The 13,806-nt window shown below is 35.5% G+C and overlaps 1 protein-coding gene across 2 annotated transcripts; it reads right to left on the bottom strand.

Moving 5' to 3' along the window:
* Positions 1-9,454: 9,454 nt before the first annotated feature.
* Positions 9,455-13,454, bottom strand: LOC113738250 (probable serine/threonine-protein kinase WNK9). 2 transcript variants are annotated; one of them, XM_072084334.1, is made up of 8 exons: positions 12,970-13,454; positions 12,636-12,783; positions 12,438-12,475; positions 12,023-12,250; positions 11,675-11,895; positions 11,325-11,482; positions 10,799-11,234; positions 9,455-10,702 (listed from the first exon to the last, which is right to left on the bottom strand). In XM_072084334.1, the coding sequence occupies exons 2-8, from the start codon at positions 12,708-12,710 to the stop codon at positions 9,675-9,677; spliced, it is 2,184 nt and encodes a 727-aa protein (XP_071940435.1). In that variant the 5' UTR covers positions 12,711-12,783; positions 12,970-13,454; the 3' UTR covers positions 9,455-9,674. The 2 variants fall into 2 exon arrangements, with proteins under 2 accessions (XP_071940435.1, XP_071940436.1); XM_072084335.1 differs by having other exon boundaries at positions 10,799-10,964; positions 12,636-13,452.
* Positions 13,455-13,806: the final 352 nt, after the last annotated feature.

The following is a 13,806-nucleotide window of genomic DNA, read 5'->3' as shown; positions in this document are numbered from 1 at the left end:
ATTTCTTATCTATCTATCATTTTTAGGCATTATTATCTCTGTAAGAAACATGTGATTAAGTCATATTATACCCACCAAATTATGTAAATAGTTAGTCAAAAATAAAATTATTTTAGATTAGATTGGACGCAAAGTGATTGATGGATAAACTTGACTTGATAATTCAGGTTGAGCTTAAGTCGAAGGAGAAATCAGAAGCATTGCTTGAGGGATTTTTCACGAACATATATAGATTCGAGAGATGAAGGGTCCAATTGATACTTTAAAATGTTTTATCATCTTGGATAAGTTTTAGAAGAAACCTTTGGATACTTTTCAATTGCACTTCAAACATTCTTACATTTTCAAACTACCCTTATCTTTGCAGTTGAAATTCAAACATAACCTTTGATCACAACGGATTCTTATATAGTATAACGATAAGGATGTCTCAATGCACATTATTTTAATTGACTCATTATGTAACTTATGATTTTTTTATTAAAATCACATGATAAAAGCATCATACTTCAGTTCCTATACTACAAAATATTAAACAATAATTATTAATTATCTTGAATTACAAGCACCAAATTCCTGCGCGTCGCTCGGACTGTCCCTTCCTAGTTTTAGTATATTACAATGAGGGCATCAATCAAATTAGACTGATTCCTAAAGTTTGTTGATGAAAGGCTAATTGCTAGTTTGGTAGGGTAATTTCTTTTCTTTTCTTTTCTTTTCTTAGCTTTTCATCTTTGGATTGATTAAATTTCAGGGCTTCGCTTTTTATGTCTCTTTGTTCTTTTCTGGGAAAGCATGCAATTGTTGGCGTGGTGACTGACAAAAATGGAAGCATGCAATTGGAATTGTGACATATCGTCCATGTGGCAAAATACATGGATGAACTGAAATCCAAGGGTCCCTGCTTCAATTGGGTTGCCTAAGAATAATACAAAGCCATAATGTCAGTTATGAGGTAGTATTGTTGGATTATTATTGTTGTTGTTGCATGCAACCAAGAATAATGATTCAATTTACCAATGAACTACTTGATTTCAAGCTCAAACAATGCAAAAATTTGGGGTGGAACACAAATTTTGTACTATAATTCACCCTTTGGGATAGTTTGCAAATCTCAAATCATACCCCTTGATATATAGACTAGAGCCTGGAGGGTTTTCATCTTCATACCTAGTTAAGTTACTGATTACTTCAAAACGTATAATCTTAACTATTTCGTCTATCAAAACTTTCATTATTTCAGACTACGTAAATTGTGAAAAAGTGAAATTTTCCTTCAAACTAGCTTCCCCTATATATCAATTTGGTTTCTTCTGTCAAAGCAAAGCTTGAAAAGTTCCCTGAGTGCTTGCGTTCCCATCCATATTCTTTCTTGCAACAAAAGCAAAACCTCCAGATTCATCATGGCCTCCCTCAAGCTTTTCAAGAAAAGATTGGTTGTAGCCATGACTTTCCTTCTCTTCTTTGTGTTGTGTTCCTTGGTCTTTGTTCTTGCAACACACGACAATATGAAGAGAAAGACCGTTCTCATGCTTCAGCTAATGTTTGTTATCTACAATATATTAATTCCGTGAGCTTAAGAATAAGTTTGCCAGTAGCTAGAGCCAATTGCTTAATATGTCCTTGAATTTTCTTCTTTTTTTTTTTCCTGTTAACTGAATTTTTTACCAAGAAATTGAGCTATTTGCAACTCGTCAATTTATCGGCATTGATCGACCTTTTGCACATGTCCATTCATTCCCAAGGTAACATTGATTCTGGCAACTCAGGGGTCGCACAGGTCATGGCCTGCAGAAGACTCTTAAAAGCATAAGAAAAGCATTGCAATTTTTGCGCTCACTCAGACTTGAAGAAAATGAGGTAATTTCGACTAAACTTTTGCATCTTGTCTAAAGTTACACAGACCATCATAACCATGCTTTGGAATTCTGTGGGGTGTGCAGGTTATATGGAGTCCTCAGGATGAAAATGAGCCAATGTCAGAGAAGCAGATGAAGGAGAAGTACCCCTTGTTAAGGCCTATTGACGATGTATTGAACGTTCGCAGAAATCCTTCACACATGATCAAGATAAATAGATGCGGGACATGCAATTGTATCTCCATTGATCAGTCAACCAGGGAAAAAGACAATCATCAATTTAACGTCGTTTCAAAAGGGAATTTTTCACTCAAATGACTCTTAAAACGAAACTTTCTTTAGAAAAAGATGCGAGCAAAAGATAACACCATGGTATATCTTAACTCGATTACATATTTAAAAAGTTCTATATGGAACAAAATATTCTTTGCGTCGTCTTACTGAATTTTTTTCTGCTCGTGTTGAAGATGATTATACTTCTATTTTTACACAAGCATTAATTTTGGCAAATTACACTTTACCCCCTATGGTATAGCTAATTTTTACATAATCTCCCTATAGTTTTAAAAGCTATATATAACCCCCTCATATTTTGGATTAAAGTGTCAAAGTGACGAAAATAATCATCTATAACGAAACCTATAAAAATATCAAAATTACCCTTATTTAAAAATTAAAATGGTTGAAGTGGCTAAAATATATAAATATAATATGTATGACATGCTAATCTCATATGATTTTATATTTTGTTATATAACCCCTTATGGTTTAGTACTTTACCATATAATCCATTTATGATTTTCAATATATATACATAATTTCTTGTAGTTAATAAATAATTTTCAACTTTACATAAGGGCATTTAGTTGACTCTGTTATGGATTGTAAATTCCGTCACTTTGACACTTTAATTCAAATCATGATGGGATTATGTATAGCTTTTGAAATCATAAGAAGTTATGTAAAATAATACTAAACAAAGAGGGATAAAGTGTAATTTGCCCTTTAATTTTTTATACATCCATGATATATATAATTTTGACAATGTGATTAGGTTTTATGTTGTAATCAAGATGAAAGAAGAAGAAAGAGAGTGTCAAGAAATTTTCCACACTTTTACCTGCCACTTTTACTACACTAGTACAAGAAAGATCCTCTTGTCTTCCCGCATGCACCTTCCCTATCGAAGCTATTAGTATCGATAGATCAAGAAAGGTTTCGAAATAACCATGCAAAATTACTGTATAACCATGCAAAATGAAACGTTTATTTGATTTGATTTTTGAGTATTCTATTACTATATAACTTGATTGATTTGAGTGCTTTGAGTCACAAAAGAAATATCTTTTTCTTTTCATTCTTTTATCCAAACCTGACTTCTTAACAAGTATTATTGATGGGGTAAAGGAGAAAATATAGGATAAGATGTGGGTTGCATGTCACTTGTTACACAAGAGTGCTTATTTCTTTCGTAGGAAATGTGGTAATTGTAAAATTGTTATAGCGATCGGGTCCAATTTTTGAATCTATATATTGATATTTTAGAGAACTTACCAATTTGATTTTCCCAATTTAGAGAGAATAGAAAACCCACAATCATTTGGATAAACAGAAAATTCCCACACTTCTCATCTTGTTGGAATTTCTTTACACTTCTCATCTTGTGAGTCGTGACTAGTAACGAAACACAACCTACACATACCCTCCTTCAAAAGCAATTATATTTTGCTTTATTACTACAACTACAACACCAATCAAAAAAAAAAAAAATCTGAAAATTTGTAGAGAAACAAATCCAATTAAAACATAAAGCTCAAGAGTTATATGCAATGAGTATTCAAATTTATTTCACCAATTAAATTCCATATGAAAAGCCACAAAATAAAAAGGACTAAATTTCATTTTGAACCCTTAATTTACAGATTTTTTTCATGTTAGTCCTTAAACTTCATTTTGAACACTTTGTCTTTTTATCCATTCATTTTGAATACTTTTTTTTTTTTTTTTGTGTCCCGACTCTAAAGTATAAAATCCATCCTACCTAATTGTAAAAACTAAGGAAACAATTTACATGTGATGCTCAATATTATGGCAATCACGGCCACTTCTTGTGAGTGTTGTTAAAGAAATTATGGTGAGTGTTGTTTATTAACTGTTTGTTGGTTGTTTTAATAGATTGGATTATCAAGAGAGATCGCTAATACCCTGCAAAGAAATCTTCGAAACATTGCTCTTAATTACGACAGACAAACGCAGACAGCTTGGATGGTTTGAATAGGATACTAAGAGGTTTTGTTTTGTCCCTCGAACTCTATAGTAATTGTTTTTGTGGGTAACTTTTCTATTTTTGGCATTTATGTTAAATTTTTGGTCGACGTATCATTTTGACCTTGCATCCTCAATTTAAGCTCTTGCAGTCGTCCCAAAGGTGAAGATCTTCAGAAGAGTTTCATTGTGGTACATATATATATTTAGCCTAGTAAAATTGCAATAAAATGATCCCAAGATATGAATTTATGAAAAGAAAAGTAATTCATTAGTACTCGTAACTAATCTAGTTGCCATTTTGTAGGTGGCAATCCTTCTGAAGCTTCAAGCACGGTGTTTTGTTTCTTTAAAACTTCCTGCCATAAAAGACTCTGACTGCATGAAAAAGGCATTGCAATATTTGTGCTCAATCACAATTACACAAAACGAGGTACATAGTCATAATGCACCTTCTCTTTGATTCCTTCCATAATATCTATTTGTGTTACAAGTTTATCCACTAGAATCCTGATCATTAATTAGATGAGATTTGGGCTGCTTCACGACATATCAAGTTTTCAACACTCATATACAATCTGGCCATCGGTTTTACGGAATTTTTGTTGATGAATGGGGAGATAATTTTAGAAACCTCTCCTGAGGTTTCTAGCAATTGTACTAAGCTCTTTCAAAATTTTAAAAATTACACCTACCTCCCTTGTCCAACTAAAATGACAACATTAAATTTACTATTTTAAAACTCCCTTGTTGGGTTTACATACTGAAAGAATGAGAATTATCATAATTTTTTCTTTTCCTTTTCTATTCTTTTCCTCTTTTTTCATATTTTGCAGGTAAAACTAAAGAACTATAGACTATAAGTACTTACTCTAGTCGCTATCGTTACCGGATGTTGAAGTTGTGATCTTTTTTCTTTTTTTTTGACAACTTTGAATGTGATCCAATGTTTTTTTTCGTTCTTTTTTTTTCTTTGTATCAAAAGCAATAATAACTTGAAAAGAAACCGTTTAAAACTGCTACTAAACTATGATAGTTTCAACAAATTAAAAATCCACAAACTCAAGATTCATTTGGATTGAAAAATTTGACAAAGGATTTGAAATCCACACAAATTGCTTTAGCTGTTTAGATTGTTTAAAAAACATTTGGAATTGTAATTCACCAATTATTTAAATACATTTTAGACACTAGAATAGTTAGCAATTTACAAATCTAAATGTCTTCTAAATAATATAAGCAGTTAGAGGAATTTGAAAGGATTTTAAATCTTTAATCAAATCCCTCAATCCAAACATAGGACAAAAGAATTATGACAATACTTTCTTGTCCGACTTAGAAGGAATATGTATCACAAGTAAAACACCATGTACAATAGCCTATCATAGTGATAAAACTACTGTAATAATTGCTTATTAAATAATAAATTTAGATATTGAAAACTTGATGCTTGCTCTTTATATTTTTGCTATAAATCTCACAATTGTTTATGAAAGTAATAAAAACTTTGTAAATTGAGAGCATTTTAGGTGTTCATTTAAATTTTTGACCCAATGTAAAATTTGGTTATCAAAAGTGTCAAATGTACTAAGAGGTTTATGAAATTATCCCGAAAAAAAAAAAAAGAAACACTATCAATGTAACGCGATTACTAGATTAATTTTGAAAACCCGGGAAGCAAACTGGTAGGGTGGGAACACGCGATTACTAGATTAATCATCGTAAACTCCTTGGCGTACCAGAAAAAAACTTTTTGTTAGTGCCATGATAATATCCTTGGCATTATTGTTGGGACAGGAGATTATTAGTATTACTTCAATATTAGCACAATGAGGTGGAGCTATGGGTGGCAGTATTGATTCTTCATCTTCATCAAGTGGAGGTTCTGGTTATTACAGTTATGATATCACTAACGATTATTATGGGACCAGCCGGAATGCGTCTGCCATATCTGGGAATGATAATCAGGGTGGCGATGTGGTTTTCAAGTACTTACGTACGAGAAACCATACTTCCAATAGTCAGCAGCCAAAGAGAAGTGTCCTTGTTGCCTCTGCAGCCAAAGTTGATTATAATCGTGATAATAGTAGTGTTTGGTCTGCTGTTTCTCTACATTGAAACAGACCAACGGCGAAACAGCATTCTCATGCTTCAGATTTATTTAAACGATTCTTATTGCTTATCCAATTTACTTCTTAAAAGGTTTTGTGTTATTTGTGAGAGTTCTTCAAGGCCAAAAAAAAAAAAAAAAAAGATAAAGAGAATTCTGAATTCTAAGGTTGCTAATTCTGTTTAATAGATTGGATTATCTGGAGAAGCCAGTAATCTGCAAAAGAATCTCCAAAGTATTGCCGCCTCCACGAACACAAGTACCTTGGCCGGCTTGAATACTATACTGCGAGGTATTATTTTCAACTCCCTAGCTCCGATCTTCTGGCATTTGCAACTGACCAACGTAATTTCCACCCAATTTCATCCACAGAGATGAATGCTGTTTATTCGCTAAGAAGAGTACCTTAACTGTTATAAAGGAATTATCCTGCTTACAACTTCATGTCTATCTTTGGCTGCAGAGACAACAAGGGCACTTCTCTTTGGTGCTGACTATTGGAAGTATGGTTTCTCGTATGTAAGTACTTGGAAAAAAAAAAAAAAACAAGAGAGCAAATATTATGGATGAATTGGTACAATCAACAGCATATAAATCAGTTGAAAGGATATTTTATTTAGGAATTTGTAAAGAGTGCCCGTCTGGCTTATTAAACTGTTAATCTTGCAGGTGGACCAAAAGTTTGTCGATGCCGATGCGGAAAATCGTTTCCAAGAACTTTCAATTCGAGAAAGAACAAAAGTTGATTTTGAATCTGTCGTCAATGTCAATAATGCCAAATATCAAGTTCCTGTCGTTCCTGCAGAGTTTGAAGATCTTGGCCAAAAATTTATTGTGGTGCACGTTCACCCTAAAACGTTTTTTTTTTCTTGAATTTGTCCATTGTGAAGGCTCTTCCAATTTACTCAATTCCCTTGCATCAATCAAAGTTCCTTATTTTTTGTGACCTCAAGTCAATTGGGAAGCTATACTTTCTTGAAAAAACAAGAAAATCTTCCTAAATATTTTAATTTGTTTCTAGCTAAAGCATGATTCATTTTATACAAGAAAGCAACTGCTCTGCGAATTGTTGCTTTATCTCTTTGCGTATACCTTCATTCTTCAGGTAACTATCCTTCTGGCTCTTCAAGGATCCCTTAAACTTCCGGTCATAGAGGACAATCAGAGCATGAAGGAGGCATTGGAATATATGAGGTCAATAGAAATCAGAGAACGAGAGGTAATAATGAAGAAGCTTTGCAAGCAATTGCGTTTTATAAATTCAAGTTTCACTAGTTATAACGTTGCCCTTTTCTTTTTTTTCTTTTTATTTGAAAAAAAAAAAAAAAAAAGAATGTGCTGGTGCTATGGAGTCCGCAGGATCAATAATGTGGGTCGGGTGGGGCTTAAACCAACGTCCAAAAAGAGTACAAGAATGGGCCAGGCTCACTTCCCGTTACTCAGCCTAGAATTCACCGTGGGGAGGGACTGATCCAACTCTTCAACACTTTGTGGAAAATTCGCCAGCTAAATTGATCGAGAATGGAATGCAGATAGTGTAATTTATACTTCTGTTAAATCTAATGATTTTTCAGATTAGACATATCTGTCAGACTGTGACGTATTTTATGTATTTTTTATTAGTAATGCATCTTTTTTTATTGAACAAATCGTGTCGGACAATTTTTAATTAATTTATTAATAACATTGAATTCTATTTTAACCGGAATTAAAAAAAGTGTAATGGTAAGGAAGATAGGAATTAGTTTCGATTCGTTAAGCGGTAAACTGGGCCTCTTGCAGACTTTCATCTGGGCTGCCAAGAATGGCCCCTAAAAACTATTCAAGACAATTTTCTTTTTCTTTTTTTTTTTTGACAAAAATTTTCTCTTTTTTTTTTTTTGGTTAACCTATTTAGACAATTAATGTATATTTCACAAACATGATGTATATATTCATACTATTCATTTGTACATCATCATCTCCAGAAACGTGATACTTCTATAACAGTCGGCTGAGTGTTTTACCTGGAGAGGAATTAGTATTTTGTTACTGTTTCAATCATGATGGGAAGCAAGACATGCATGGTAGCATTTTATTGTTTTTCTGTTTGCATAAATGGTAGCATTTGTCATAATGAAAATCAATTCTCAACGTTTGATTCTGTCTTTAATCTAAGTTAAAAATGTACCTAAAGCCATTGTTAAATGCTAGTGTTAGGAATGATAAGCACCCACTATAGTTTAGAAGAAGCCCAATTGGCCAAGAAGAGGAATGGATTTGAAGGTGTCAGGATTAGTGATTGTACTTGGTGCAGGATGCTTTTTCTCGTATCATGTTTTCTGGTGCCGAATTCAACAAGGGAAGGTTGATCTGCCCCCAAACACCTTTTGATGCAAAGCAATAAAGGAATCCATCTACCTTTCATTATCATACTTGCCACTTTTGATGTCCTCTTTCACCCTTCACGGCTCTGAATGCTATGTTGCTAATACAATGTTTCCAGGAAACTAAAGAAAAGAAAAAAAGTATACCTAATGATCACATTCTTACTGTTGGTTGTGAATCAAGAAAGCAACAATGTAGGACAATCACAGAAATTGGAATCTCTCCTCTCTCAGCCTTACAACACAAACAAAAAGTTTTTTGAGTTAGAAATTGACATATTCCTAAACATGGCTTTGGGCAAGAATATTGTAGCAATTGATCAGCAACTTTTTTTGGTGGAAGAACCAATTTCGTGGTAATCATTCAGTTAACTATTGAAGTGCTTTTGGTGCTGCTGACTTTTCTTGTTAGCACTCTTAATGGTTTTGCCTTCAGGGTCAATGAAAATCCGTCGTTCACAAATTAGTTTTGTCAAGACAAACTTCATTCAAAATTAAAATGGCCCTTCACCAGAAGTTAGGGCAACTTGACTGTTCAGATTTTCATGAATCATGACTACAATCTACCGTAGCTTGGACCATATGAAAGTATATTGATCAAGCCATACTTCAATAGCTTAAGGCAAATGGTTTGGATGTTGGACCACATTTTACGCTATTCATTTCGCATCATATGCCACAATTGGTCAGAATAAGGCACTAGGCTGCATGCAGCTTGATCCTTACGTTCAGATATCAAAGATTCAAAGGAAGGAATTTAGGGATGGTCCTCACAAAGGAACAAAATGCAAGTTGCTCAAAGTTTCATGTTGCGCTGACAATCTTTTGCAGGACCTCAAACTGCCACGTAAAACTGCCTCAACCCCAGAACAGATTTGCATTGGAAAGTGGGAATGTATATACATACATAATGTATTGGTAAGTGGGAATGTACATGCATACATTAGTGTCAACCTTGGTGGAAGTATTTCTCTTGGAACTGGGATTTTACAAGCCGCGAAAATGTAATGTTCTGTGATAAGTGGTCACATTGCTTTGTTGGAATACCAGGAATCACCCAGTGTTTGGTTAGTGTTAGACATCAATGGCATCCACGGGAAGAGAAGTGGCCCTGTGAAGTGGGTGTGGAAGTAAGGCCCCAGTGTAGTAACTCTTGGCAGTGATCATATGTTCCGGACTGCAAGAACTATAGGCCAACTCCTGATCCCGCAGCATCTGGTTTGCACATTTCTTTCCGGTATAAACAGGCAGATAGGGAGGGAAATGCTTATCAGAGATGAGAGATTGATGTAGACTACCATCCTGCACTTCCCTTGGTGTGGAAAGGACTGATGACAAAAGATCCTTTTTGCTTTGAATGCTATCTAGCAGAGATGACGGTTTCGTCACAATCCCAGTTGATACAACCCCCAGTTCCCTCAACTGCATTTGGTACTTGGCTTTTAGCCACCTTAACTCCTGCCTTATCTCATTTTCGTAATCTGCAGCTTCCGAGTGACCAGGTGAAGTAGGGCAATCTCTTGTCTCGGGAGCATTATACCTATCCTCCTCAATGATCTTTATAATTTTCTCGTCGCTGCTAAAGGTGGATTGCTGAGACGGTTCAAGATGATCATCACATTGGTTCCTACTGGAATTTTGTGATCTTAGTTCGGGCCCTTCATGCTGTGCCCATATATCAGTATAATGTATAATGTCAGATTGACTTGAAACCAAAGGTGCGCTTTCTGTTAAACATTGTTCAGACCCTTCAAACTGGTAAGTGATCTCTTCGAATCTCCCATGTATGGAACCACATCCATGCTGAGGACAGAGAACTTGCAAATTCTTGGCACCAGATCCATTTAATGTTAAATAACTGAGAAGAGAACCATTTGAAGCACAATTTTGGCAACATCTACCATTTGAGTAATTGGGGATCTCTTCATTGTAAAGCCTCCTCTTCCACTCAGGCACTAAGCAAGCTATCTCACCATCAATCATTTCTGCTATCTTACTCATATCTTGGTCAGTGAGATCTAATTCAGCAATCATTTCTGCAGCCACACAGAGAGCTGTGTCGGTCTCGATGTCAAAAGGAAAGTATATATTTCGCACACGGCCTGCAAAATCAGCATACGTGTTACTTAATCTCCAGTTGAAAAGAAAGAAAGTAACAACAGATCCAAACAATTAAGTAAAAACAAATGTTTGTAGACCTTCTTCATCTGCAATTCTCAGTCTTAGGAAGATTCCATCATCTTCTCTTCTCTTTCCGTTGATTGTTATGTCCACACTTCCCAAGGACTCCTCCTGACTGTTCAATAGATCAATTCCATTTGTTTCATACCCATTTTGATGGTATTCCAAGCCATTTCTATGCTCCTGATCAAAATAAATGGTGTAACTATCTATCAAGGAACTGCTTTTTTGACTAAAGCTCAAGAGTGGCTCTTGTAACATTGGGCCAACATCATTGAAATCTCTGTAGTCATCTACTGGTCCAAGGTCAGTTAAATAATCATCACTTTGCAGGAAAGGGTCATGGAGAAGCTCTCTAGCAGATAGCCTATCAGACACTGTTGCTAAGCATTTCTCAACAAATCGACGCACCTCAGGATCCTTCACCTTATAAAGAGCATTTGGTTTTTTACCCTTAATGCAGAATTACAAACATATCAAAACCAGAGTTGCAATGCATGTTTCAGATGCAGCAGATAAAAATTGAGATCAATGAATTCTTACAGAGATCACTTTTTTGTAGATCTGAGCAGGATGTGTGCATTCACTATATGGATATTCAAAGGTAACCATTTCCAAAATGCACATCCCAAATGCATAGATGTCCACTAATTCATTGTACTCCTCCGCGTACACCTCAGGAGCCATGAACTCTGGTGTTCCTGGAGGAAAGCAGCAGTCTAGGTAAATAAAAGTATATACAACTGCAAGAAAATCAATCCACATAACTAGTTTGGAATCATACTGATGAATTTAAGGTTACATGGAGAACTTGACCGCATGATTATTCTACAGAGAGGCTAACTTTTAGGTGATAGACATGAGACCACAAAGCTTCAAATCTCCCAACTTACCAACACACCGAGCAGCATGGGATTTGCGCAGAAATGCAGCGAGGCCAAGATCACCAATCTTGACCTCCCCTTGGTTGCCATTTACAAAAATGTTGTCGCACTTCAGATCTCTGTGGATAACAGGAGGGTCATGGCTGTGAAGGTAAAGAAGGCCTTTCAAGATTTGCCTGCACCAATTCTTTATTGCTCTAATGTTAACCCTCTTATGTTTCATCCTATACCTATCAGGGCAATTCAGAACAGAATGAATCCATATAAGAACAATAAATTCCAAACTAGCTCATACTGACAAATTTATCTCTCTGAAAACTGAAAATTAGACAAGCATGAAGCTCCAGTATTACTTACTGCCTCAGAGTTCCAGACGTAAACATCTCTGTCACAAAGTTGATGTTCCTATTTGCAGTATCAACCCAAGAGGCACAAAATTTCATAATATTCTTGTGTTTCAAAGTTTTCAGCAGATGAATTTCACAATACAATCTCTCAAGATCATCAGGACTTTGCAAGAAGTCGTTAAGTTTCACCTGGTTCCAAGCTACTTCAATCCCTTCGTACTCATCAAATGCTCTATAACTGAAGGGAAAAAAGAAAAAAAAAAGAAAGAAAACCCACGAATAAGAATGAACGTAAGCAGACCAAAATTAAAGAACCAGTAAATGCTACAAAAGACAGCACTGCAATCCAAACAGTCGATACAAGTCACAGAGTAGCAGAAGGACCAAAATTTTCACAGAAATGAATACAGGAAAAAGGTGCATACACTGTCTTTGAAGCTCCCTTCCCAAGAATCTCATTATACTGCAATTAACCAGAAAACAAAGAAGAACGAAAATTTTCAACACATGAAACCAAAACATATATTATACAAAAAATTGGAAGGTACAAAAAATTGTTTGAGAAAAAAAAAACCAACGATATAAAGTAAAAAGCAAAGATTGTGGATAGACATGAGCCATACCCTTCCATATCTTCCGGTAGGATCAACTTCAACAAAATCCGGATGATCAGCATAAAGGTCAATCACAGCATTCATTCCTATTATCTATATTTAGACAATAAAGAAAGACTCTTGGACCAACTGTTATCTCCTGGGCTCTAGCTTGTTCCTTGTATTAGAGAAACGGAGGGAGCAAAAAGGGTTATATTACTTGAACCCCTCCAAATATAAAGATGAAATCTAGCTGTACTAGCAAATTATATGTTGCGGTACAAAAGTTTACTAAATAGCACCAAGAAATATACTTTAACAGGCATAGGTGAGTTCATAATAAAAAAGACAAGCTTTTTCTCACCAACTCATAGACAACCAAGGCAAAGATTTCTCAATTCTATGGACTACTCTGCCCCCTCTATTTCCTCTCTCTCATATTCAGGCAGGCATGTCATGACAAAACAGGTCTCCCTTTCTTCTTTTCTTTATCTCATTCACGAGCTGTAAAACCACGCTCCGTCGCTTTGGTCTTTACTCTTTACACTTGTGCCATGTTTCAAAGCAGACATGTGGTGTGTGCCCAGAAATATTAGAGGGGGGGAAAATGGGACAAGGCCTGCAACAGTGAACCAAACAGGGACCAACCCAGATTAATAAATTTGGTTAAATTAAGATTGTGTGGCAGTGGAACAAGTGGGTCTTTGACAGTAGTACAGATTGTCGTACATGGCGACTTGGGATGTAATTGTAAGGAAAACATTAATTAACTTTTTTTTTCTTTTGACTCAAAGAAGATGTTTTCTTTCTTGGAAATCTATCTGATTGGATAAGTTTAGGATATGGGATTGAGTTTGACAGCCAGCCTCAACCTAAAATAAGTTGCCTGATCGATCAACAGGAAGTTACTCCTCTACTACAAGTATTATAGTAGTACCAGACTACATCAAGCATCCCCCCAACAAAAAATAATAATAAAAATAAAACTATCAATCTATGGTCTCCGATATGCCGTCTTGGAAAAAAAAAAAAAAAACTATGGTCTCCGATAATGAGGGGTGATGCCCCCACGTGAATGGGCTGGTGGTTGGCGCCTCCTCCTCGGGACCGTTAGGTCCTGGGGTCGAACCTCCGCAGCAACATCAGTTCGCCGTGCATTTAACGTGCTAGGTCTGGTTGGGGCGCTGGGCCGGGCCGGAGT

The sequence above is a fragment of the Coffea arabica genome, chromosome 3e (assembly GCF_036785885.1).
Source record: "Coffea arabica cultivar ET-39 chromosome 3e, Coffea Arabica ET-39 HiFi, whole genome shotgun sequence".
NCBI lineage: Eukaryota > Viridiplantae > Streptophyta > Magnoliopsida > Gentianales > Rubiaceae > Coffea > Coffea arabica.
The sequence above is the reverse complement of the archived record's forward strand: the minus strand, read 5'-3'. Positions and strand labels throughout refer to the sequence as shown.

Excerpts from the sequence above, each read along its gene's own strand:
- LOC113738250 (XM_072084334.1), bottom strand. The coding sequence starts at position 12,710 with ATGAATGCTGTGATTGACCTTTATGCTGATCATCCGGATTTTGTTGAA. Across the intron at positions 12,251-12,437 it reads AAGGGAGCTTCAAAGACAGT|TTATAGAGCATTTGATGAGT; the intron begins GTATGCACCTTT and ends TTTTCCCTTCAG. Across the intron at positions 10,703-10,798 it reads GAGAATTGCAGATGAAGAAG|GCCGTGTGCGAAATATATAC; the intron begins GTCTACAAACAT and ends CTGATTTTGCAG.